At 37.8% G+C, this 25,530-nt stretch overlaps 2 protein-coding genes across 5 annotated transcripts in view; one reads left to right on the top strand and one right to left on the bottom strand.

Moving 5' to 3' along the window:
- Positions 1–658: 658 nt before the first annotated feature.
- On the bottom strand, positions 659–17,851 carry TRMT44 (tRNA methyltransferase 44 homolog). The gene is made up of 11 exons (XM_063157536.1): positions 17,449–17,851; positions 15,147–15,264; positions 14,085–14,304; positions 12,843–12,911; positions 10,554–10,661; positions 9,094–9,165; positions 6,343–6,449; positions 5,517–5,700; positions 4,476–4,866; positions 3,531–3,647; positions 659–1,109 (listed from the first exon to the last, which is right to left on the bottom strand). The coding sequence occupies exons 1-11, from the start codon at positions 17,849–17,851 to the stop codon at positions 877–879; spliced, it is 2,022 nt and encodes a 673-aa protein (XP_063013606.1). The 3' UTR covers positions 659–876.
- Positions 17,852–17,873: 22 nt separating this feature from the next.
- ACOX3 (acyl-CoA oxidase 3, pristanoyl) overlaps positions 17,874–25,530 on the top strand; it is a 38,818-nt gene continuing 31,161 nt past the window's right edge. The window contains exons 1-7 of one of the 4 annotated variants that reach the window (XM_063157538.1): positions 17,874–17,942; positions 20,147–20,313; positions 21,723–21,956; positions 22,953–23,024; positions 23,766–23,855; positions 24,313–24,456; positions 25,319–25,407. In XM_063157538.1, coding sequence (XP_063013608.1) covers positions 20,158–20,313; positions 21,723–21,956; positions 22,953–23,024; positions 23,766–23,855; positions 24,313–24,456; positions 25,319–25,407 — 785 coding nt within the window. In that variant the 5' untranslated portion in view covers positions 17,874–17,942; positions 20,147–20,157. Of the gene's footprint in view, positions 17,943–18,032; positions 18,210–20,146; positions 20,314–21,722; positions 21,957–22,952; positions 23,025–23,765; positions 23,856–24,312; positions 24,457–25,318; positions 25,408–25,530 lie in introns of those variants that run through there. The other 3 variants (XM_063157539.1, XM_063157537.1, XM_063157541.1) reach the window with 3 other exon arrangements.

The raw sequence follows: 25,530 nt of genomic DNA on the forward strand, positions 1-25,530 counted from the left end.
GGAACACATTCAGTGCAGGTAGCAAGGTGAGCAGCTGCAGTGTGAACTGCAGGCTGAGCTCTGAGTGGTGGGAGCCCCAGGCAAGAGGCTGAGAAATGCCACCCTTCACATAGGAAAGGGCCTGGGAACCTGTGGCAGCATTGGACACTCAGAGATGAGGCAGGAGCTGAGGATCCCCAGACTTTGTGTGCTGAGCCTGTGACGGTATAAAAACCCAGGAGTTCCTTTATACAAAGTCCCTCATCAGAGGCAGCAGCTTGAGCTGTTTTGTTGTTGCACAAAGTTTAAATTATTTTAAGGATTGAGACCTGTGCCATGGGAATCCCGGGGCCAGGGAGTGAAGGAACCTTGTCTGACTGTGTGAGCGTGGGGGATGTAGGGAGACAACAGGACAACCCTGGGCTCACTGGAGCTGCCTGCTGTGAAGGGGCTTCAGCCCCAGCTCAGATGCTGCAGGTGTGGCTGCCAGAGTGGCACTCTGGACAGAGAAGTTTCTCTAAGACTCTTTGAAAATGTGGAACAAAACAGGCTAATTTTCAGGGCTTGAAAATGCTGCATCATGTATTTTTGATCTGATTAAGGATCATGAGGAGTTTCCCAGGAAATTAAGTTTTTAAACTTTTCTACTTATATAAATGCAAGCTAGACAAGCTGTATATCCAAAAATATATATGTACTTTACTATACCTATTAGCTGTTAATAAAAAAATAAAGAATTAGAAATACAGGAGAACTTGTAAACCAACTGCAAAATAAGATGCACAGAAATGAGGAAAATCCCTATATATTGTACAGATGTTCACACACTAGGCAGTCCCAAAGTCAATCATAGATTCTCTTATGTACATAAATCTAAACACAAGTTGCAACATTTTATTACTGTATATGTTTTTTCTTCTTAATCATCTGAGACTGCCTTAGCTCCTCAGTCCCATGGGCATATGGGCAAGCTTCAGAAGGTAAAGAACAACCATCAGGATGATGAATGAAAAACCAACAGAGGCGTGTTTTAAATGCTTCAGCTGAAAGGCGGCGCTTCACTTCAGGTTTAGTTTTACTTGGTGGTTTCTCTTTCCTCCAGTCACGAATATGAACTCTCCCATTCAGAACTAAGATTTAAAAACAAACAAAAATCCAGCTGTTAATAGACATCCAGTAATTATACTGGAAAAAATTGTAGTGACATTCTGTGAATAAAAAACATTCTACAAATGGATCACTCAGGCAAAACCAGATGAGCCATTTGCACAGAAACAGAAAAGTAACAACAAATCACTACAAAGACAATGCAGACACAGTAAAAAGAAGACTTGATTGATTTCCCTGAGAGATGTTTCACTGCAATGCTGAATAGTTTGAGGCACCTTTGCATCATCTTTGTAGACATTTTTTAGCTCATTTTAAATATAGCATTTGGGATCATTGAGAGTAAAATCATCTGAACTTAGATTGCAAGTTCTAACAAAAGAAGTTTTAACTTCAAGAACTGTAATTCTTCCCATGTTTTTAACTTTATGATTCCACATCTAAAATGTGATTACCAGCAAGTGTCTTCTGCTACTTTCACAGTTCACTGACCCAAAAACACACTGCACCAAGGAGATGACAAGTCTAATCCTTCACGTGAACCCGCACTGAGTTATCACTGGTTAATAAGGATTCAGCACTTTGGGTTTTTTAAATTCATTTGCTGTGTTAGGACCCTGAACTGCACACATACACACTTGTGAATCTCTGTCAACTCCTTAAATGAGTAAACAAAACAGATGAAAGGAAGTTAGCCAGAGAGGAAGAAAACGACAGATGACAAACAACAGTAAAAATGAAGAGGGAAGAATCTGCCACTTTTAAGTTGCCATGTTCTACTTTCATATACTGCTTCAATCACACCTTCTCTCTCAGACACTTGTAGCTTGGGATAGTTAACCAATACCATTCTGCATTCTGATCATTGCTATTCAAAAAGTAACAAGTCCAGTGGAAGTTGAATATCACACAGTCTACCCTGGATGAATTAATGTCTCCAGGTTTCCTTGTGATACACAGACAGATCTGAACTCATACTAAGCCAATCAAGAAGCAATTTCAGCTCAGCTTCCTCACAAAAGAGGAAGAAAAATTAACAGGTATTTATTACCAAACATAATTTTTTCCTAGAAAATCAGTCTTGTATTGGACAAGATACCTGATCTAAAGAAATTGCCACTGATCAATTATTCTAAGACCCACTTTCTGTTTGGTGTGTGTGTACATCCATCCACTTCCATGTTTTAAAAGAAAAAAAAAATCAGTAAAGATGACAAAAGAGCTGTAGCTATGTTCTTCTCTGTCCTCCTGGGCAGGAGCAATGTCCTTGGAGACCACCAGAAGTTTCTTGTTATGGTGACATGCTACTAAGGGAGCAATCAAGTGGTCTCTCCCCAGGCCCTGTGACATAAATTACTGAGATGGTCTGACTTAATCCCAGTCTTTTCTTCATATGTAATGTGCACACAGCCTCCAAGCCAATTTAAGATGCTCATTCCATTTACACTGTAACACATTGCAAAACCTATTTCAGCTATTCCTAATGATAGGAAACCAAATTCAGACATATAAAAAACTCCATGTGACCAACTCTTTTTAATGGATGGTAACTCAGGAGGATTCTATCAGCCAAGTGTACACAAATATTTAGTGGATGCTAAACTTGCTTAAGCTGACCACTGGCAACAAACAGGTTGCATACTCAGGATTACTTTCCATGGATTAGTTCATCAGTATTTTACAGGAGACATGGAACTCTTAGGACATAACACATTTTGAAATTTGAAGCAGCTTTAATACTGATAAAACCTTGAACATCTCGTATTACTGCAAAGCTACATTTTAGTTTTGCAAAACTTCACACTCACAAAAAAGCCCCAAAGCACAAATGACACAAAGCACACTCTCACCACACATTACAACAGGGGAAAAAAAAGCCAAACCCAAAAAACTGCTATAAACAAACTCAGCCAGCCATGGAGACTTGCTACTGAGCTCTTTCTACCACAAACTACACAAACAGGAGCTTTATAAACACATCAAGCCTCACAATTACAGGTTCTTAGGGAGGCTAATTTTGCTTCATGTCAGCATTTACACTTTGGGGCTTGGTGTGGTCAGACTAAGCCTCAGCTAAATGCTTTAGTAATATTGCTCTGTATTTGACAGCCTCAAAACCATCAATATTTCATAGGAAGAAACAAGAATAAAAGGTCAAAGAATAGCATCAAATCAGCCACCTAAACTAAAGGCTTGTCTTTTCAGATACAGTCAGTGCAGAACACTTTGCTGATAGATGCCTTACCAATCTCAATTCGTAAGAGCTTTACTAACAATATCTTGGAGCAATGGGCTCATAAAGAATATGCAGTTTTCTGCAAAGATACAAAAAGCAGTTAAAAAAACCACCACCACAGTAATTTTTCAGTTAAGTTTAACTGCATATAGAGGAGATAAAATAAATAATTAAGGAGAAAAATAACCAAAACTCAAAACTCCTTTACCTTCAAATACTTGATGATTGTTCTTGAGTAGTGTCTGCAGGCCTCCATATTCACTTTTCAGTTTTTTTAAAACCTCTTTATCCAAGTGTTCTGCCACTTCTCTCAAGGAAAGGCTTTCTGCAATAAAAAGTGGTAGAATTATTAAAAACTTCTCTATAAAACCTTAATACAATTCAACTTCTATATAAGGTAATGATTATGAGCAGAGTGTCAGAATTATCTACACGGACTGCAGCAACTTTTTTCTCACAATATGATGTATGGAATATATTTTACATGCATATTGTAAAACAGCAGCTTTCATTTTACAGGACTCAGGTCAGAATTTCCACAGTAAGACACACTTTTTATTTGCTCTGCTTTTTTTACAGTAGCATGTAACCCTCATTGCAATAAGAAGTGTTTATAAGCATGTAGTTACAAGACCCAGTCAGTAACATATGACATACTACAGTGAGTAAATTATAAAAACAGATGGAAGAAAATGGAAAGATGGTAGTAGTCAGATAACTGACTGCTTACACAATTAACAGCAGCTTAACATTCTTTTTGTTCCTAAAACTAAACAAAAAATTCCTAATCGTGTTGTAACCTAATGACACTTTGAAGGACTTCTTACAAACTCTTACAGAAGTATAGCAAATTATTATGTTAATATTCTAAACCATAATATTCTCCCTAAATAGGGTAGAGTTGTGGGTTTAGCTGGGTTTGGTTTAATAAAAATCGATTCTATAATAGTATTTAAGTGTAAACCAGGAAAAAAACTCAAACCAATCTCAAAATATTCTTCTACATGCAATAAAACATAGTGGGAAAAAAGCACCTTTGATTGCTACTGTATTCTTCCCAGTGTTTCCTAAAAATCTATTCAAAAACTTGTAAACTTGCCGGAAAAGACATGTTCTGCCATCTAAAGATAGTGCAAAGGAAAGATAAGCTCACCTCCTTGATTCCAAGTATTCATATTTCCACCCTGTTTATCAGAACATGATTTCTGGGGGGCTGCATTTAACAGCAAGTTTGCCACATTGAGAACCACTTCATCTACAAAGTCCCGAGGGAGGGAAGCACAATTTCTGACTTGTTCTACTTTTCCTCTGGGTTGAAATCCAGGCATCCAAATTGTACCAGCTGTCTCAGTCTCATCTTCAGGAGGTTCTGAGCCTGCTTCTTTGCACAGACCACCAGAGTGATGCTCATGGTTGAATCCAAGCCTTCTGTCACACGTGGCCACAGCACAGGTCCGACGACTGTTGATAAACTGTGTTATCTGCTCGTCAACCAGAGCACGCTCTGCAGCTGGATAGGTCCTGCTTTTCCCTACAAAACTGACCTATTTTGGCAGAAACAAGTAAATCACTAGCAGAGTCCTGTACTTACACCCAGCCCCACAAACTCCACATGTTTATGCAAGTTTCTCACTACTAAAATAAAATCCAATACCAACTCAATGCTCAGTAACACCTGAGGGATTTTTAATTCCAGTCTTTGAATATTGGTGTCCCAGAAGAAATCCAGTAAACAAATCATAATCCATCATGCTATAAAATCACACAGCAAAAATATTGTTCCTGACCCTCAGATTATTTAAAGCTGGACACCTCTTCCCACTCAGAACATTTCACTTTAAATTTCACTGGACAAGAAAAACAGCAATAAGTACAAAAAAGTAGGACAGGCAGCTAGAAAAATTAAGGCAAAAAATTAGGTTTTAAGTTTTCCATCATATAGAGTGACATAAGAGAAAATCATGAAACATTTCATTTTTTCCTGTTGTTTTTTTTCGTTTTTATAGGGACTGTACCTTTAACATTAAGAGTGTAATTCCCAAGAAAACAATGAGTATTTTTAATCTCTTTTCAGAGCATATTGTATCAAGTAATGAAGCTGACTATAGTCTTATCTTACAACAATAACAATGAACAAACATCCATACGCTTCAAATAGAGCAGATTTAAGAAAAAAGACAGAGGCCAAAATTACCCTTTTTGTTGATGGAATTCTAAGGCAATCTTCTTCCACATGAAAGCCACATACAAATCCCACTTGGGCAACAAAATCAAGATATTCTCTGTACTGAGTTTTCTTGCATTGTCTTCGGCTGTATTTTCCATGGAAATCAAAGAAGCAGCATGGCAGCACGAAGTAACAACATGAATAGGAAGACCTACAAGAAGGATAACAAACTGCTGAAGAGTAAGTTACTTCAGAAAACACAAAAAATTTAACAAACAACCTATCAAGTGAAAGCAACAATGGAATTTTTATTAAATACAGAGCTTCATGCAGTAATATTTATAACTTCCTTTTTCAATCAAAAGATTAATTTAGTCACAAATACCATTTCACAAAGTATTTGATGCAGCAACCTACTTTGCCAACTTAGTCTGCAGAAGTAAAACTAAATTACTTTTGCTGGTCGTAAAGAGCACAACAGCACCAGGGAAGGCAGAACCATTAGCTTGTATTTACAAGAAAAAAAAAAAAAAACAACAAAAAACAATCAACAGCTTCACATAGGAGGAATAAAAAACAGTTTTGGTTTTTGAATTTCAAAAGCAAAATACTGCACTGAATTCTATGAGAAAGTAAATACTGCATCTGCACTTCTCCATAGAAACACTTTGTAAAAATAATCAACTTGCATCAAAAGCAGCCAGTCTTAAAAGAACAACTGGTGTGGAACCAAAGCGGACAGTTTTTATCAAGCCTACATATGTAATTATATGGGTGGGGAATGTTTGGGTTTTTTCTGCCTGTTTGTTTTTTTAATTCCTTTCATCCCACTCCCCTCCCTCTGCAAAAATACCTAGCTGCAATTACAGGTATCCACGGTGTTAATTCATCTGAATGGTTTCCTATGAGCCAGTCAGTGTCTGGAAAGAGATGACTGTCACCTGGAATGATTGTAGCTTCCTAAAAAACAGAACAACACAGCAAGTGAATCCTCTTACAGGTTTCTTTAAAGCATTTTATTTAAAGCACTAAGCAATAATATCAAATACCAGCTGACAAATACAAGGTGAGTGACACCACAGACACCAACAATGTTTTCCTCAGTTAGCAATTTTTTATAGCTACAGAGAAGCAATTAAGCAAAAAACACCCACAAAACATGGGTCAGCAAAACAGTAGAATAGCAACTCTGATTAAGATATCTGGCATTTAAATATATGTAAACAAAATATCATACACTAAATTATGATTGCTTGCCAATCTCTTTCTATCACTTGTATGCCTGAACTCAGTTTTTCAGAGAGACGCTTAATTTGCCGTCTTGCAGCCGGTAGTACTCACACAGCAATTAATTAGAACACAGCTTCATTGTTATTTTCTCCTCCTTCACAGATGCTGCCCAAATCAAATCCTAGTATACAGAACACCACTCTTCACATGCTATCATTCACATATAATAAAACAATAACAAACAAAAGAAACCAAGAGGATGAATTCTTCATACAGGCTAAATTCAAATGCTCTACACTGGCTATAATGTTTACGCCTCACAAATACATTTTCTCACTTTGAACCAAGTTCAGAAGAGAAAGTACTGGAAGATGTTGACACCATGAAAGTAGCCACTCTTTCCTAAAAACATGCATGAACATTAAAATAATTATTGGGCAAATTTGAAAAAAGTTTTAGATTTGAATTTCCACAGTCCTTTAGGCAAAGTTCTAGAATATAGAAAAGATATGTTCTTTTTAAGTTCTCTTTATAAAGTTCTCTCTAAAAGTTCTCTTTATATAGAAAAGATATGTTTTAAGAGCTTAGAATTCACACATAAATGTGAATTTCACATGTAAAGAATAAAATAAAACAAAACCACTAATTAGGTAATTTCAGACTATCTTGGTTACTTTCTAAATCCCTCTTAAGGACCAATATGGTGATTGTTCACTTAAAATTGTTCTCTTTAAATACTACAGCTCATTTTTAGATATGTATAAACATTTCTAGATAATGAATGTAACAAGTTTTTTTGGCAGATTACTGGATGTTAAATTACCAAGGCTTTGGTAAGTGTTTTCTTAAGGTTGATTAAACACAATGCTCATACTTTACATTTCAGTTTTGATCATTCAATTTAGGCATAGTATGGATTATCAGTGCCCCACTGTCCATTCTGACAGCCACTCCTAATCACATTTGTATTCACCGTGTCTGACAGCAGTTAGGAAGCACAGAGTGCCACCTGTTACATCCATTTAGGTTGTTAGAACTGTACAGAACCACACAGGTGGCAACATCTACCCTGCAACTCTGCTGTAAGTAAAGATCAAAACAAAATTAGCTTCAGGGGTAACAACAGGCCGTGGGCAGGTGCTTTTTCCTTACAAGGCTACATGAGCCTTGTAAAATCCTTTCACCCTTCCTGTTCCTGGTCTATCTCCTTCCAGCATCAATCATCACTTTCTTCAGCATATATTTTATAGTTTCTTTCTTTCTAGGCAGAAATAGGAACATGTGACACAAAGAGACAATGCTGTTCATCATGATCAGATGTTACTTAGTAGAGTACAACAGGAATGATGGAGCACCACAGATTGATGGTCTGGGTTGCCTGTTGAAGCTTTTCAGGAAGATCTGCTTGCAGACTGCAGTAAAGGAATATGGCAGTTTTGGCAACTTGTACCCAAAATAGCAGGGTGGCAAAGAGAAGGCTACACAACACTGAAATCTGTGACCTCCCATCTGTGAAAACTGAGGTTCTTTCCTAATTTAATGAGCTAGCATCCTCATTGTTGAATGAACAATTCATAATACACTGAATGAACTTTAAATAACACTATTAGAGAATAACTACAGATGGAAAATTATTTTACTATATTGGGAGATGAAAATTTTGACAGAACAGAGCAAGAAATTTTAGACCTGCAGAACAAAAACCAGGAACACCTCACCTCTCAAGGGCAACTGCTCATTGGCACCACACTTTAATGAGTACCATATTAATAATGCTTGGAATCAAAGTGAATGTTCCTGCGTTCAAATTGTTCATAAAAATGATAACATGAAACTTGAAATATAATCCCTTTTGCAGACACATTTTGTTCATTTTTGAAGACTTTTATTGCAATTATTTATGTTGCCTCCTTTGAGGTTCAACAACAATTTTTCCCCCAAATCAGAACATAGTACTAGAAAGTGAGAATCCCTTTCAACCAATTATCCCAAATTTTGAGTGGCTTTATTATCTTTTATGAACTAGTGGTGCAAACAAAGCTGCTTAATACTGATCATCTGGTAAACAGAAAGCTTGTTTCATGGTGTGCATGTCTGTACATGCAGTAAGAAATCATGACAGTGGTTCTTGGCTGAGAACAAGCAAGTTGCAAAGATGCAAGGGTACAATACAATATTTTTCTCATACTTTTCTCCCTTTACAACTTACTCCACCTCCAAGGGATATGGGTAGCAGAATAACAAACCCATGGGTCCCTTTAGACAACTGTGTGTAACCAATATGCTTCCTTACACTTGCATCAATACATCCTGAAACAATGAACAAATGAATAAATGTACAGATCAGTAAGACTGACATACATTTGCATAATACCTCTAAATGCGTCCCTGGTCCATACATGTCCCATATTTTTCTTCTCCTCACATCAATTCCTCTTCCTGGATGCTGAAATATTTGAACAAAAATACTCAATTTAAGTACTACTTTTTTCAGAAATTTCAAATAGGTTTAGTAAATGTACATAGTAACTTCAAACATTTCATTCATGTTAAAATTTAGACACATAACAAAAGCCAGCTTTGCCATTTCATCTGAATACTTTTATTCCCTTTCCTCCCTTTGAAATATGAAGGGAATAACTAGGAAACCTTAAGAACATATCTGGTTCAAAACTTTACCTGGGCACACCTACTGAGACTGTTCTTGAAAATCTCTATCTCTACAAATGTAAAAACAGAGGTGTTGATTTTTGGTTTGTTTGTTTTTAAAATATCAAAGCCTTTCACAAGTTGAGTACTGCAGCATCCACAGAGCTCAAAGAAAAATGCTACTCTAAGCAGTCCCTAGTGGAGAACCACCTTTCAGCTACTGAAACCCAAACAGCTTTTCCCCCTGTCTGATTTAAAGGGAAGAGGAAATAGACTGGAAACTAAAACAAGAAATGAAGAATGTGTAGTACTTGAAATCCAAGAATCTCGTGCAGAACTAAGAAAAATCAATTACTAAAAAAAGTCTCATAAAACTCTCATGCATGATTTTTTGGACAGTCAATGTTTGTCAGCACTGAAGGAATGACTGACTGATTGAAAAATCCGCATGGAAAACAGCAGCTTATGTTACACAAAAGTTTTCTGGCCACACAAGAATAGAAACTTTGTGCTAGGAGAACTTGGAACATTTCCCTACTCCCCCACTGATGTCTCTTTATCTAATAAGAGATATTCATTTCCTCTATAAATTTCCCCATGTTGCCCAAAGGTGGAAAATGCAATTTTCCGAAACAGACAGACCCACCTTCAATGGGTTTTGTTTAGTTTCACTGTTTTTTCATTGCTATTTCAAAAACCGTGCCTCAACAAACTGAATTATGCTGTTGCTACATTTTTACTCCAAAAAGTACAGTATGCTGTTAGGCATTTTTAATTAAGAAATCTCAGGACTACTTTCAAAGATATAGAAAAACATTTTGTGACATCGCAAGTAGAATTCAGTTTGGATAAAAATAAGTTCATGAACACATCTTGTGAGAGGTATGTCGAAATTTCACATTCCTTTCTGCATAACTAAAGTACTCCATTACATTTTCTTTTTCCTTTTAGTTTCTTACCTGAGAAAAAATAGCCCTCAATTTAAATTAAATACACTAACTAAGATAAATAAATGAATGATCTAATCCTCTGGTAGGATTTTCTGTTAGTAACTAGAGTGACAAAATCCAGTTTTAGCAACATGAATTAATTTATTTTGGCTATTTGCATGCCAAATAAAAGGAAAGCATAACAAGAATACTGACACTAGTTTTTAATAATTATTTTTAAAATCATTCTATTTACCCCTTCATTGTTTAGAATATGAACCAGCAAACCATTTCCACATCCAAGATCTACAAATGACTGCTTCTTGGTCAACCCTTTTTCTTTTCTCTCTTCTTCCCAAAGAATCTAAGAAGAGTAAACAAAATATATTAGGCTTCTGTTCTCAACTTTCCCTATAAGAAACCTTATCGAACGTTATTTGAGATGAAAAAGGAAACCTGGAAATGCAGATTTGACAGAAAATGTTCACTGCACTCACAGGTAAAATAAATTTAGAGAAAAAAAAGGAAAACCTAAAAAAACCACCAAAACAAAACAAAAAAACCTCACCAAAACAGAAACCCGCTGTTTATAGAGTGAAAGAAGAATTATTTTGCATAATATCAATAATTTTCTAAATGCTAAGCACATCCTCCACTCTGTTTTGAGTAATCAGGAGTTGAAATTAATCAGGGCTTTACAACTCTGGGCTAGAATGAACATAAATGTAAAATAAATTGCTGAAACAATGGATGCAAGAGCAGAACAGTGGAAAGCAAGGGAAGTATCAAGTAAACTTCATCAGTGTCTCTGCAAGAACACCACAGATGCATTTATATCCACTGTATTAAAGAAAGTATTGATGACAGAGCTGAAAATAAACTCCAAAATATTCTTTGTAATCACTTAGTGATATACTGGTACATGTAACATCCCTTTTACTGAACAAAGCAACAGTGTTACCTAGCAAGGTAACTGCCCCAAATTCTACACCAGCTAAGGGACCCCAAAGCATTTAAGAAATTCTAGTCCCTGATCTGTACATAAGTAGGTACTTTTACACAGATATAATTAATAAGTGGCTGTTTTTCTGCAGAATATGGATTAACCTTCACCATTCTCCAACTCTTTTTTCTTCAATGAGAAGTTAGAGATCACACATTTGTAACTCTGCACTCTGATTTTTCACTATGACTACCAAAAATCTTGAGGAGTACTTAACTATGAAAATAAGTATTTGTAACATTGTCAGTTTTGCTAGAAGGAAAAAAGCTCAAGATAAACACAGTCTGCTAATCTCATGGATTATGGTTTTAGATTTACCAATCATTGCACTGTGGCACTCTAGGCAGTATGCAGAAATCCCTAATTACCTCCTTCACAGATCCTACCTATGCCCCAATTCCTGCAGAGGTTTTCACAACACAACAGCCATGCCCTTGGCCATGCTCCTGCATAGTGAGTGATGTCAATATGATTGGAAAATAAAATGAGGTCACATGCAGATGCCATTAACCCATAAAAACTTTACACTGTACCTACTTTTCCTTAGAAAATCACCTGTGTAATGTACCTCTTAACAATGACTTTCATATACCATCAAATAATACCTGAACATTTTGCAGCAGGTTAGGTAATTAATACCATACTTTAAGTTTTCATTTACATAAGCTGCATATTGAATGACTTTAATAACTCTCTGAAAACTACTGCTATATTAGCCAAAACACAACCACTGTAAACCAACAATTACATGTATAAAAATGCTATCACTCTAGAATTTTCTTGTGGCTACAACTAAACTCCTAATTTTCAACACTGAATATTAAAATGGTGGTAAAAATGGTAAAGATGAGTCTATTATATAGCTCTTTCCACAAGTCAGTATCTAAGGCTGAATGTTAAACACCTAATTAACAAAATTAAATAGTCCTCAATGAGTACTATAAATGAGCTAACTTACTCAGAAATACTGATTTAGGTAAGATGCTACAAGTATAGCTCAAATATAGACATGGTCTTACCATACCCTGGATGGAAAACAAAAATATGTGCCTGCCTTTTAAAAACCTGATGTTTCTAAGAATTGCAGGTGGCAGAATTTTCATAGAATCTCAAGCAGATAGATGCTTGAGAAAATTACACCAAGCATTTATCTGCACTTCTAGCATCTGCAGTTGACCTTATTACACTTGAAGATGGGATTTGAGCTGAAATTTTATAGAGAAAAGGCATAGCAGTAAAAAACACTACGTATTTATTTGTTCATAATATAAAATGAACAAGTAATAGAAAAATTTATAAAACAATCAATCCTAATCTCCAATTGATCCAATTTATCACTTCTACAATAGTGCTTTTGGCTTTTTCACTTAGAAAGAAATAAATCTTGTGTATGTAGATGACAAATTTCCTGTGAGAGAAGACTGCAAATCTTCATATTTACCAAGAAGTTTTTGTTTACCTCTAAAATGATCTTCTTTAGAGAGGTTCTATTATCATGAAATATAACCTTACAGCATATTATTAGGTAAAGCAGTTCCCTACCAGCAAGTAAGTGGCAATGGCAACATCTTCATAGACAAATTTCTCAGGGTCTGTCACTTCAGGCCACACCTTCAGGAAAAAAAAAATAGAATGAAAAAATAGATAAAAATTTATTTTCTGCATCATCTGAAATAACCTTAAAAATGTTGAGACACAGCAATTTGGATATTTATTCACTTCAGTATGTTTCTGGACTTCTGGACAGAACTTCAGGACTTTCTGAACAGATTTTGGACTTTAACCACATTAAAATATACCCAGGGAATATAAAGACTGTTTGATTCAACCAAACAATAAAGTTTCTATGAATATTTTGGCTCCTCATGTGCAGGTCACAAGTAAACAGCTGCATGTGTTCTGTAACAGACCATGTATCTTTTGCTTAACTTTCTCACAGAAAAAAAAAATCTTATCTATACCTCTGCAACACTGAGAACATGAACATTTGTAAATTTCTTTTCACAAGGAAAAGACCTGGAATTATCCTGGCACAACAGAACATGAAGAATCAAAATCTGAAGTAGGAAGATAGAAAATTGAAGTATTATTCCTAAGTGTTACTTTGTAAACAAAGAATTGAAACAATAACTAAAATGCTCAACAGCAGCAATTCTACTACAGAACTCAAGACTGAATTGTTGCCTTACCCAAAACTCTAATTCTCCTCTGCTTTATTTCTTCCTGTTAGTACAGAAATATTAACAGTAAAACATTTCAGCATTTTCACTGTATGTTTTACAAAAGCATTGACCAATTTTTTTGTTTGCAGCTAGAGCCAAGTTTGCAAGAATACAGACATTACTTCATACAGCACTCTGTTGCTCTTCAGGATCTCCAGGATAAGAAAAAAAAAATTACAACACTGCTCCTCTAATTCAAACACATATTAAGATAGTATCCAAAGGTTTTGGGGAAGGAGGTGTTTTATTTATGCCTTTTAAAATGTGGATTTCTATTTATTCCACTGACCTACTTCTTCCTTTTTATCACAAGTGATACATCCAAAATATCCAAATATTTATTGTGAATTTGGCTCTAAATCCTGCTTTTCCAATTAAGTTTGTGCAAGTACTGAACTGTTGTATTCTCTATATATGCCAAAAAAACCCCTAAAAAACCAAAAAACATACATTATAATTCAATTGCTTCTTTAATTAAAAAAAATATTGAAATAAGAAGCTTCATCACACAAAGAAAAAAAAAAATAAGGACAACATCACTGCATTTACTGCTTAAACTTACCTTTACCATCTCTTTGTACTTTTCTTTGAGGTCCTGATAAACCTTGCTGTATTTTGCTACTGAAATGAGTGAGAGTGTACTTTTAAACTCACTGGGTTTTTGCTCCACAGACCATTTAGCCAGTTTGGACAAAAGTTCATTTCCAAGCCATGCTAGTTTGGGGTACACAATTCCATCTGAAAACCAATCTTCTGGAAATGGAGCTACAACAGATACAGACCTTAAAAACAAACAAACAAACAACTTAGTATAAATACAGCATTTCATTATTTCAGCTATCTCAAGGACAGAGAAAACAAGGATGAAGTTGAGAAAATCAGCAGATCAGGGATATAAAACTAGACTGGAGAATAAGTAAATATGTACACAAATAATAAACCAATGAAATTACTGAATAATGGAACAGTTTCCTCTGAATTTTGTTAGCTCCCAATTCAAAGACAGTACATAAGAGTCCAGCCTGCATTTAACACAATAAATGAGGACTCACAGATGATGAGCAACCTGACCTCACAAGACAGCCAAACACTACACAATGAAAGTCAGCTTCTCAAATTCCTGAAAAATAGCAGGCAAAATTAAGAGAAAAATATACCCAATGTCACAACTCATTATTTTCATCATCTCTAACATTATTCAGATTTTATTAGAGCATCCCTGGATGCTCAGGACCAAACTGACTGGTCCACATTTCAATGACTAAAGCTCAGGCATTTACAGCAACTGTGGTTTGACCCTCCCCTTACTGACACCCACAGACCCTTTCTCACTGCTACAGGCACTGTTACATCCTCGTGATCACAAGAGGCATATTTTTTCTAAATCACACAAAGGTACAGTCAATCTTTACATTCAAAGGTGAATCAAGTTTGTTTTACATTATTCTGGGTATTGTAGATGTTTCTTTTTAGAGAACACTGTGCACTCACATCACACCACAACTGTAATTTACTAATCAAGCAGAAAATTATAAAATCTAAATTGCCTACATAGCAATACTAAACCATTGTGTGACTCTTGCAATAACTTATTGTTTGCTTCCTCTCCTCACCCCACACTTACCATTCCTCATCTTTTATGTGTTTAAGTTGAATTTGATAAATATTGGACTTTTTAATGAGGTATTTTCCTTCACTGTTTTCCTCCAAAGGCAGAAAGGTCACAGTTCCATTGTAAACATCTGAAAAGATATGCAAATAAGGGTTTATTATTCCATGGTGCAGCCCACCCTGGTTAGCACCAAAATGAACTTCTGCCTGCAAACCACTGAGGCAAGATCTAAAACAACAGAGAAAGGAGCACAATGCCAGGAATAGATCGGTTTCTTGGTGTTCCCGACTCCTGAAAATACTGGATGATTTGAATTCTCCAAATTTAGCATTCTATGGCATGATGCTCCCAAAATATCAAGGGCTGACCAGGAGTATTCATTTTCATCACACCTATTTTAATAAAGTAAAAACTAAACAATAAGATTTTTCTAGTATATTAATATCCCACAGCAAGTCCAGAGTCCTGGGAAGCAGGTGTATATGCAGTATTACTTCCTCTAAAAACTAAAAAAAAAATCTTTTTAGCTATTATTTACCCAGGGTGACTTTTTCAGACTAACTTCCTAAGTTCTCAGTTTTGAAAATGTCTTTTTAATTACATCAAAACAAATCTTCTTGCAAGTAAAAATGCTACACTGGCTACATAATCAATTTTCAATAGACTCCAAAATTTTCTGAGTTAGACAAGAACGAATTAATTAGCAATAGAGTAAATGTTAAGTCTTGCTATCTCATCTCATCCTCAGCAATACCACTTCTAAAATATTTTAATTAAAAATAATTTTAAAATATTAAAAATATTTTAAAAAATTTAAAAATCTCCTAGGCTTTCTCTATGCTCTATAGGTGCAGCTCAGGAGCATCTTCCCTTAGCAGCAAAAGAAAAAATAAATCAAAACTGCAACATATAATATTTTTTTAAAGGCACCTATTTTTTGAAGGCATCAGGTAAGAATCAAAGGCCTCAAGAACATCCCAAGTGTGCCCCATAAATGACTATCAGTCTTTTTGACTTGTAAGTTGAGCTGGACTTCTTTTTCTTTCTGGACTTCTGATTCTTTCCAAAACACTACTTCTAGAATTTAATCCATACAACAGCTTTCCAAAATTTATCTGAAAACGGTGTCAAGCTCTACCCTATGCAAGTTTGTTTATATTAGCAGGATTTATTGGGGCATTTTACCATCATACAGAGAAAAATCACCACAAAGCAAAACAAAAACAAACAAACAAAAAAACCTCACACATACAAAAACATTAAAAAAAAAAACCAACAAAAACCAACAAATCGAGATTCTTTCTTAATGTGAAAAACACTAATGACTTGTTTTTAAATTTTTAAAAGTTTAATAGTAATAAAATGGTTATAAAAATAGCAGTATAATTAGAGTAATAATAATTTGGATAATCTGGATTAGGACAATATGAGACAACAGAAACAAACGGTTACGGACATCTGGGTACCTTTTTCTTGGCAACCTAAGCCCGAAAAGGGACCCCCGTTAACAGAGGATTAACCCTGAATAATTTGTTACATATTTATACACATCATACATGATGCATAAATGCTATTCAAACAAAGGATTTTGTCTGGTCAGCATCAACTTTTTCCTCTTAATCTTAACAGCATCTTCATGCTCGAGAAAAGCAGGAAGAAGTTAATTTCTTCTGATAAAAGAGCAATAAATTCTCTTTCTCTGAAAGATTCAGGTGTCTTGTGGCTGCTATTTCGCTGCAAGTCCTTTCTTCAAGGAAAAGTAACATCTTACATAACATAATTTCTATTTTAACATTATGTTATAACTCTATTAACACATTACTAAAAAATACAGCATAATTTTCTAACATAACACATATAACATTCATTTTAATATTTGTGAAAAGCCAATCATAAAGTATGCATCCTTCACATTAAGCAATACTAAACATGAAGAAAGTCGATACAGACACTTCTACTTGGCCAGGCAGCTGTCCCAGCAGCCTGCTCTGTTCAGAAATTCCGCATTTCCCAACACTCCCGTCACTCCTGGCAAAGCTGTCATTAGGCCTGCACTATGAGCGTGGGCAGCAGCTCCTGAGCGCCACAGCTCCCTGGCCTCTCTAATTTGTTCAACGCTGAAATTTTAATGCTTCCGGGCGCAACAACGAAAGGTAAAAAATAAACCCTAGGTACACGACAGGGACAAAAGTCCACCATCGTTCCCACAAATAGGGGGAAAAGTGGGCGTTTCTCTCATGTGCGAGACAATCTCTGAGGGGACAGGTCCGCGACAGCCCCAGCCCCTCACAGCCCCCAGCGCCGCCCCGCTCACCGTGCACCGCCAGCTCCCGGGCCGGGGGCGCGGCGGGGCGGCCCCGGGGCAGCAGCGTCCTCAGCACGGCGCGGAGCTCGCCGGGCCCGCCCCAGGCCACCAGGGGCGGCGGCAGCGCCAGCTGGCCCCGCACCTCCCTCCAGAGCCGGCCCAGCTCCGCGGCCCCCGCCGTTCGCCCCTCCTGCCCGCCGTCGCCCCCGCTTGCCCCCGCAGTGACGATGGAGGGCGATATCTCCCCGCCCTCGCCGAGCGGCACCGTCCCCTCCGCCTGGACAGCGGCGCCGCTCAGTCTCCTGTTGGCCACCTGCGGCTTCTCCAGCCACACGCGCACGGCCGCCCAGAAGCCGCGGGGCAGCGCGGCGCCGCCGGGGTCCCGCACGGCCGCCGTCCCCACCGGCCCCATCCGCCGCCCGCTGCCGCCGCCGCGCCAGGAGGCGGAGCGCGTCGCAGGCTGCTCCCGTCAGTTCCCGAGGCGGAGACGGCGCCGGCCGCAGGTACGTACCGCGTCCCCTGGCCCCCGCCTGTGGCTCTGAGGCTCCGAGTGCCGCAAAAGACCGCTACGGTGCCGTCCTGCGGCTGAAAACGCGAGGAGCCGCCAGCAGGGCGTGAGGCTAGAGGGTCGTCACGGCATGTGCTGCTCTGTTTAGGGACGGTCTGTGCCGCTGTGACAGCTGCGTGAAAACGCTCCGGAGGGCAAACTCCACACCGGGACGGCTGACTGACACCGGACAGTCAGCCCGGCGCATTAGGGAGACAGCTCGGTACACCATTTTTAGCAAATAACAGCACATTGTGTGGTCTGGGTTTGCCCTGTCTGAGCAGAAGCCGTGCCCCGCCGTGAGTTCGGGCCGCTCGAACAGCGGCCGTGCCCTGAGCCCGCACGGGAAGCGGTTCGTGCCCTGCCGGGGGTGTCCTGCTCTGGGCCCCTGCCAGCAGCAGATTGCTCGGAAATGCAGAGCCGCTAGAAAAGAAAATAAAGTAAAACACCGGTTATATATAATCTCTTAGCCGTGAGGGTACAGTATCATTATTCTTGACAGCTACCAAGTGTCTGAGCTGTGTCATTATTACGTGAGATAGTTGAGGATAGTACCCTGCAAACTGTCCTTTGCCCTCTGATTTGTGACCCGTGTTTGGTGCCCGGGTGTGAATTTGAATTACTAGCAGGAGCGCTTTCCATGGAAAAAGGTTTCCAACCCAACATTTTGCAGTGAAACTGCAGCAGTTCTTTTCAAATTGAAAATAATGTGGTTTTTACTTCCACCTTCACACACGTTTCAAAATTTCAGAGCAAGGCTGAAATTAACCCTGAAGTTATTCTTTAGGACAGCCCGTTGTTACTTTTCTATTGCAACTACCTGTTTTGATTTCTTAATTAGGTTTTGAAACTGTTGACTTGGAGCCAAATTATATTAAACCATTGCATGAAGTCAGAAAATTTATAGTATATTTTATGTACAGAACGCTTTTTTAAATTAACTCTTAGGTTTTCTCATTTAGGTAATATTGCTGATTTGCAATGTAGATAAAGTTAGATGCAATAGCTGCAATATTGCAATGTAATTTTTTCTCTTTTATGAGTGAAAACCGTATTTTCCAATTACAAGTGTAAAGCCTATTACAAGTGTAGTATCTGTTTATTTGGCTGGAGGTTGAAACACTTTCTCAATGTCCTTTTTGTTATTTTTTATTTTCTTTCTTTCCAAACCTGTTGTGCAGTACTGGAGCTGCCTGCATCTTCCTAGAACTGATTTGGAAATCACATGCAGAAATACTATCCTGCTGTTCCCTTCTACTGTGTTTGTACTGTTCAGAGCTAGAGCATGACCTCCATAAAAGAATAAGGTTGAAAGAAAAGAGAGGTATCAAGGAGATATATCAAGGTGATGGAGGGGGGAAAGGGATTGAAAAGGCAGACTGCTGAAGTAGTTTCTGTACTTCATTATATTCAAAGTTTGTAGTGAGCCCTTGGCCAGCCCTGGGCCGGGATGTCCTGCCTGTACCTTTGAGCTGCTTCTTTCAGCCAGTCTTTCGGCTGCCCTGTCCGATGGTTTCTGCTCCCTCCAGGCACAGCAGAGATCTCTGCCGTGTGTGATGGCAGGGATCGCTGGGAGTGCCCTGAGCAGCAGAGGGCTCTCCAGCACCAGCTTCTGGAAGCAGCAGAGGATCAGCCTCTATTTCTTTGGGCCAGGTTCTAATGAAAGGCACAATTCTCCTCTCTCTCCCGAACCAGTGCAGTTGTACCTCCTGACAGGGAAATCTTGCAGGGTCTGTGCAGTTCTGTAGTGCTCTTGCCTGACTCATAGATGCACACAAAGTTGCCAGCAGACTTCATGGGGCCTTACTGCATTTGCTGTTTAAGACATGCTATTTTCTCACTTTATCACCCTCTTTCTTAATACACAATATGGTGATAACCAGTGTTGTCCCTGTTTCATTTTTAGCTCATATTTTAATAACAAAGATGATGTAATTCGTTTACATTGGGTCAAAGGCATTTTTTCTTTTTCTTTGTATCAAGCCAGCTGAATTAGAAAAGGGGAAGGACAAGATTTTAGTTGCCTCTGCAGTGCTGTACTCATACATTTAAACAAATCCATGGATTTAATCAAACAACTCTTTTAATTTCTTTGTAGAACTAAAAAGGCGATATCTGTGGTGCTTCAGTTTGTGTTTTATCTTTTCTCATTTGCTGCAGTTTAGCTAACAATGAATCAGAAAGAAATGACTGGCAACCAAAACTCACGGGATAATTTGCTGGCAGATTTCCCTCAAGGCCCCCTTTCCAGATACCGTAAGAAAGCTTCCTTCAACTGGAAGGAGATGGCACTTTTCATAGATGGTGAAGATGTCATCCAGCTGAAGGTAAACTTGGCAAGAATTGTAAGCATGTTTTAATTGTGCAGATATCAGTAGAACTAAGTATGGTTTTTTTTAAAGGGAGTATAGTTAATAATGCTCTGTAAATATGGAGCATGAAGGAATTTGATTTGCACAGCTAATTTTCAGAACAGAGCTGAATTTTTAAGCAACCTATTCTGCTGTGTCATAAGACATTTAATTACAGAACATCAGTACAGGGGAGAACAGCAGGTGCTACATTTCAGAATTTGAGTGTTCATTTCAAATTGAGAAATAACTATATTCTACCATATTTCTTTACTGTTTGCTTTAAATCATAGATCACGTGATTTTGCAAGGCACTTATGCAGTGCTAAGTTCAAGCCACCATCAAACAGTAGTTCTGTCTTACTTTGACCTAATTTCCAATGTTCTGTGCTTGCATTAATGTTTATGTGGCATTACAATTGGAGATTGGCATGTGAACCTTGCTGAAAGCTAATCCTGCCCAGCAGCACAAGAGATGGTGTGGAAATGCAGGACTTGGAGATATAGGAGGAGAAAGAACTAGCTTTCTGAAAGTGGTGTAGATTTACATAGATTTAAGTAATCTTGAATCTTCACCATAATTATAAAAATCCTAACAGGTAGATCAGAGAAATTAGAAAGGCCTGGTTTTGTCTGGCTGGTGTGTGTTACAGCAGCCAGAAGTGTTCTGTTTTTGGAGTTTCAAAGCTGTGTGGGCATGTAGAGATGTTTACACAGAGAAAGGGAATGACTGCCTTTCAAAGGAAAGCACAGAAAGTCTGGGTTTCTTCCTTCTTATGTGAAAGACAATTAAGAAGGTGTGGATGTGTTGAAGACACAGGTCTGGGATAAATAATGCCATAATATATTACCTACTACAGAAAGGATCCAAATTACAACGTTAAAAGATGCACAACCCCACATTGAAGGGCTGCATATGGTGGTTCCATTAAATGGAGCCTTTTTTTACTTTCATCTGGGAGCAGAGCAGTTGTGGTGGCCTAATGTTTTAACATCATGGCATATTTCTAACTGACTGTAAGCCCTGGAGTTTTACCTTTATCCTCAGATTGAGGGACTTTTGCCTTTTGGATTCTGCCAGCAGCTTCATGTATTGAGATAGTGAAGCTGCTACACAAAGCAAGTAAGTTTTACCATACTGTTCTTGTAGATTTAGAGTGAATCACTTCATGGTGAAGGAGATGTCATAAAATTTAGCTGCATGAGCTGTATATATGACAGATAATTTAAATATATTTCCAAATTCTCTGGAAATTTTGCTTTTTAAGTTTGTACCTTGCAGCAAACAATTGTAGTTTGAGACCCAGTGTTACTTTGAAGGAAGTTAACAGGTTTTGTTAATGGTTTTAGGTCAATATGCTCATGTCAGTTTTTTCCTCTCCAAGAACAGAATCTTCTCTGCTCTGGAAAATGATCCTCTCTTTGCACATCATCCTGGAGAGGATTTGTGCCGTGAGAGGTACCAGGAGCTGACCTTCCTGCGCTGTAAAAAGCTCTTTGAGTACGAGTTCCTCACTCAGCAAGAAGCGATGGCAGACCCATTAAGGCTCTTTCATATGGTGATCTTTATAGGAATGTATGATTGGTCTCTGTGTCTCAAGTTTTTCTTACATTCTGGTGTAAGTACAGTTCAATGGCTATAGTAGTGTATGTTTGAATTTAAGTAACTTCTAATACCATAATTCTGTTGCTTTGGGCCTGTTTTATTAAAACTTGATCTTTTCCTCATTCTTTCTTTTCAAGAATGGTATTAAGTTTTAACTGTTTAGAACAGTTAGAGAGCTCTGGGTAATCTTTGTTGTTAAATCCCTGTCTCCTCTGGAATCCCACCTGGAAAGTAAAGGTGAAACAGTACAGACAGAGATACAGAAAAAAAAAAAATTATGCTTTCTTTTGTTTACTCCTCTGCTTCCTCTTTAGGGTAGCCAAAGAACTTGGTTGTTGGTGGCTGTGTGTTTGCTAAAGATTTGCAGGTATCAGAAACTTACCTGCTTGAGCCCCAGTGTCTTACTGAAGGGCAGAATCCAGAAGGGATGGAAAGCAGTTTAAAATTTCTCACTGGCAGCAGTGGCTGAATTCTGTTAATCAGTTGTTTCCCAGATGGGTCTCTCACAAAGAATGCTCAACATAGCTGGTCAAATATTATCAGTTTAATAAATTAATTAATATTACTATTCACACAGCTGGGGACCATCTAGGAATTAGAGTTTTTTCCTATCTATGTAGGAAAACTGAAGGCAGCTTTCAAATCAGCATTCTTGTTTGATCCTGAAGCACCTACTTTCAGCTCCCAATCTGTTTGCAGTAAAATGAACTAAAATAGTCTTTAAGTTTTCCTTTGCTCAAGGGAATATCACTAAGGACAAATGGAAAGTATTTCTAAGCAATTGCAATGAAGGCTTGAACCAGTTAGAGGTGGGACAAGTTCAGTCATCTGTAAAGGGGCCTTGACATGATCAAATCCTGACTTACCTCCCCCAGCTGTAGTCTAATTATAGTTTACTATGCAGCCCACTTTCCCTGGTCTCTTTACTGGACATCACTATTAAAAGTCATGTGCAACTTGTGCTTTTCATCACAGGGCACTGATTTAATTCATTATTCTGTTTTTACAGTCATTTGCAGGTTCAATTATGAGTGCTTCTAAGAGACTTGCATACGTTTTGGAACAAGCTTATAGCATGGAGGTAATTTTTTCTAATAATTTGTGAGAAATGGACACTATTACAGCTGTGTTTGCACTATTTGCAGTTTTGGTGTTATTTCTGATCTCTTTACATACCTAGGTACCTCTAAATAGCAAAAGAAAAGGCCATGGAGCAGATTCAAGCATTGAACTCTGACTGTCCTTACTACTAGCTCATAAACCACTTCCTGATATGTTTTTGACTATCTAAGTTAACATGCAGAGAAAATTTGGGAACTTTTCCATAAAGGCAGTATAGATAACATTACACCAGTTCAGGCTCTGTCCAGAGTCATTTAAGACTATCCTACTAGGATACTCTTAACCTTGATGTGTTGCCATAAAAATTCCCTTCTAATGCTATAAAATGGAAAATGTCTTAATGCCAAAGAAACACCACATGGAGTTCCATGGGGACTTGGGACCAAGCACTCTGCAGAATAAATGCAGCCTGTCTGATACAGAAGGTGCCAATCCTAAACATTTTCTCCAGTCTAGGCCATGTGGGCAGCATTTACTGTCTGGCCAGACCCTCTGATTTTGCAAGATAAATATTTTGATTGCACTTTAACTGAGCCTTGTGCTTCTTTTGTTGCTCTTTATCACTTCCTGTTTTGTTTTAGTTTGGTTTTTTTTGCCAAGTTAGTCCCTAATAGCTGAATTTGAACTCATTTGAAAGTCTTGCTGTTTCAATTAATGTAATAAAGTGGTCTTGAACTGTGCCCTCTGTCTCCTAATTTAGATTTTTGGTTGTTTTGCTCTGACTGAACTCAGCCACGGATCTAACACCAAAGGCTTACGGACTACAGCCACGTTTGATCCCAGCACTCAGGTTAGTCCTTGCTGCACACTGTCAGCCAGGCTGCCTTTCCATACTAAACTGTGTGAGAAGGAGTTGGTCCCTGCACAGGCTTCAGCTCTCACAGCTGAAACAGCTCTCTCGGTTCTTTACTTGAACTCACAGCTCAGTTTAACCTAAGATCTAGGAAATGCTTCCCAGTCCATTAATCTGCCTTTTTTTAAAACTCCTTAAATAAGCAATTAAAAAAGTTGAGTTTCAGTCTTTACAATGAGATAATGAGCTTTTCGAGCTCTAATTTTTTTCCCTTACTACATGTGTTCTCTCTAAAGTTGAACATGATAAGAGAGATTTCAGGTGCTGGAGTGCAGTATAGAATAAATCCTGGCAGTTAATGGATGTTTTCAGAACATTGCCATGGTGGTGAAAAAAAAATCTGTGACCTGATTTTTATTATTTATATAATTTTCTTTTTATTTGCTCGTTACAGGAATTTGTCATCAATACACCTGATTTTGAAGCTGCAAAGTTCTGGGTTGGTAATTTGGGGAAACATGCCACTCATGCAGTTTTGTATGCCCAGCTCTATACTCCTGATGGACAGTGCCAAGGATTGCATCCCTTTATTGTACAGGTAGGGTAGAAATATTGTTAATAATTTTATTCTTTTGAAGAAGAGTGGGTTCCAATTAAAGACTTGTTATGCTGTTATTTATACCTGACCAGCAGATTCTTTATTTAATACCTTTGCATTTTATTGGAATTGTAACCAGGGTACTTTTTTTAAATGTTCACTGATTTTATGAAGGTTGTAGAGCTGGTTTTATACTCTCAGTTTTCTGCAAAACCTTCAGAAAATATAGAAGAACTGAAAAGTCTCCAGATGATATTGGTACTTGTATAGATAGAACTCATCTGTGTCATATGAAGTCCTGAAACTCTTGTACAGGACTTGAGATGATTTATGTGTGCCAGTGCTTCATGCTGATCTACATGAAATCTGCAAACTTCTACCACAGAAATAATTTTATAGAATTAAAGGCATCCGAAAATATGTAGAAAATATGTTGGTGTAGTACAAAACTTGTACATAGTAAAATGTACTAGACTAGCTGCAGACTGAACAAAGTTTATTACAGAATTGTAATATTTCAGAGCTGATTGTTACATAAAAATTCCAATGTTTTCTGCTTTGTCTGTTTCTGAAGGAGGTTTCAGTGGTAATCTGATGAGAGCAGTCATCATTGTTAAGTGATATTTAAAACAGTGATGTAATTAATGTCATATTCCAAATTAATTTTCATTAAAGTATCTGTGTCCTGAATGAGAGGATGCATAAGTACAAGTTATATGCAGGATTATGTGCTTGAAAGAAACAAAGTCTCTTTATCATTAATATCAGGGTACAAGTTGGGAATATTTTCAACCTTGGAAAAATTCAGTCAATAGCTTTCATTACTCTGTTACTGAAATGTTTTTGTTTCACTTCTGTACAGATTCGAGACACAAAAACTCTCCTGCCAATGCCAGGTGTGATGGTAGGAGATGTAGGAAAGAAAATTGGGCTGAATGGGTTGGATAACGGGTAAGTTTTGAAAGAGAAAACATTCTAGGTTATGTCATACTGCAGTGGTGCAAAGATCCCCCTGTATCTATTCTGTCCTTACTCCTGAAATGTTCACTAGTGGTTTAAAATTGTTGATATTTC

This window comes from Melospiza melodia, chromosome 5, assembly GCF_035770615.1.
Source record: "Melospiza melodia melodia isolate bMelMel2 chromosome 5, bMelMel2.pri, whole genome shotgun sequence".
Classification (NCBI taxonomy): domain Eukaryota; kingdom Metazoa; phylum Chordata; class Aves; order Passeriformes; family Passerellidae; genus Melospiza; species Melospiza melodia.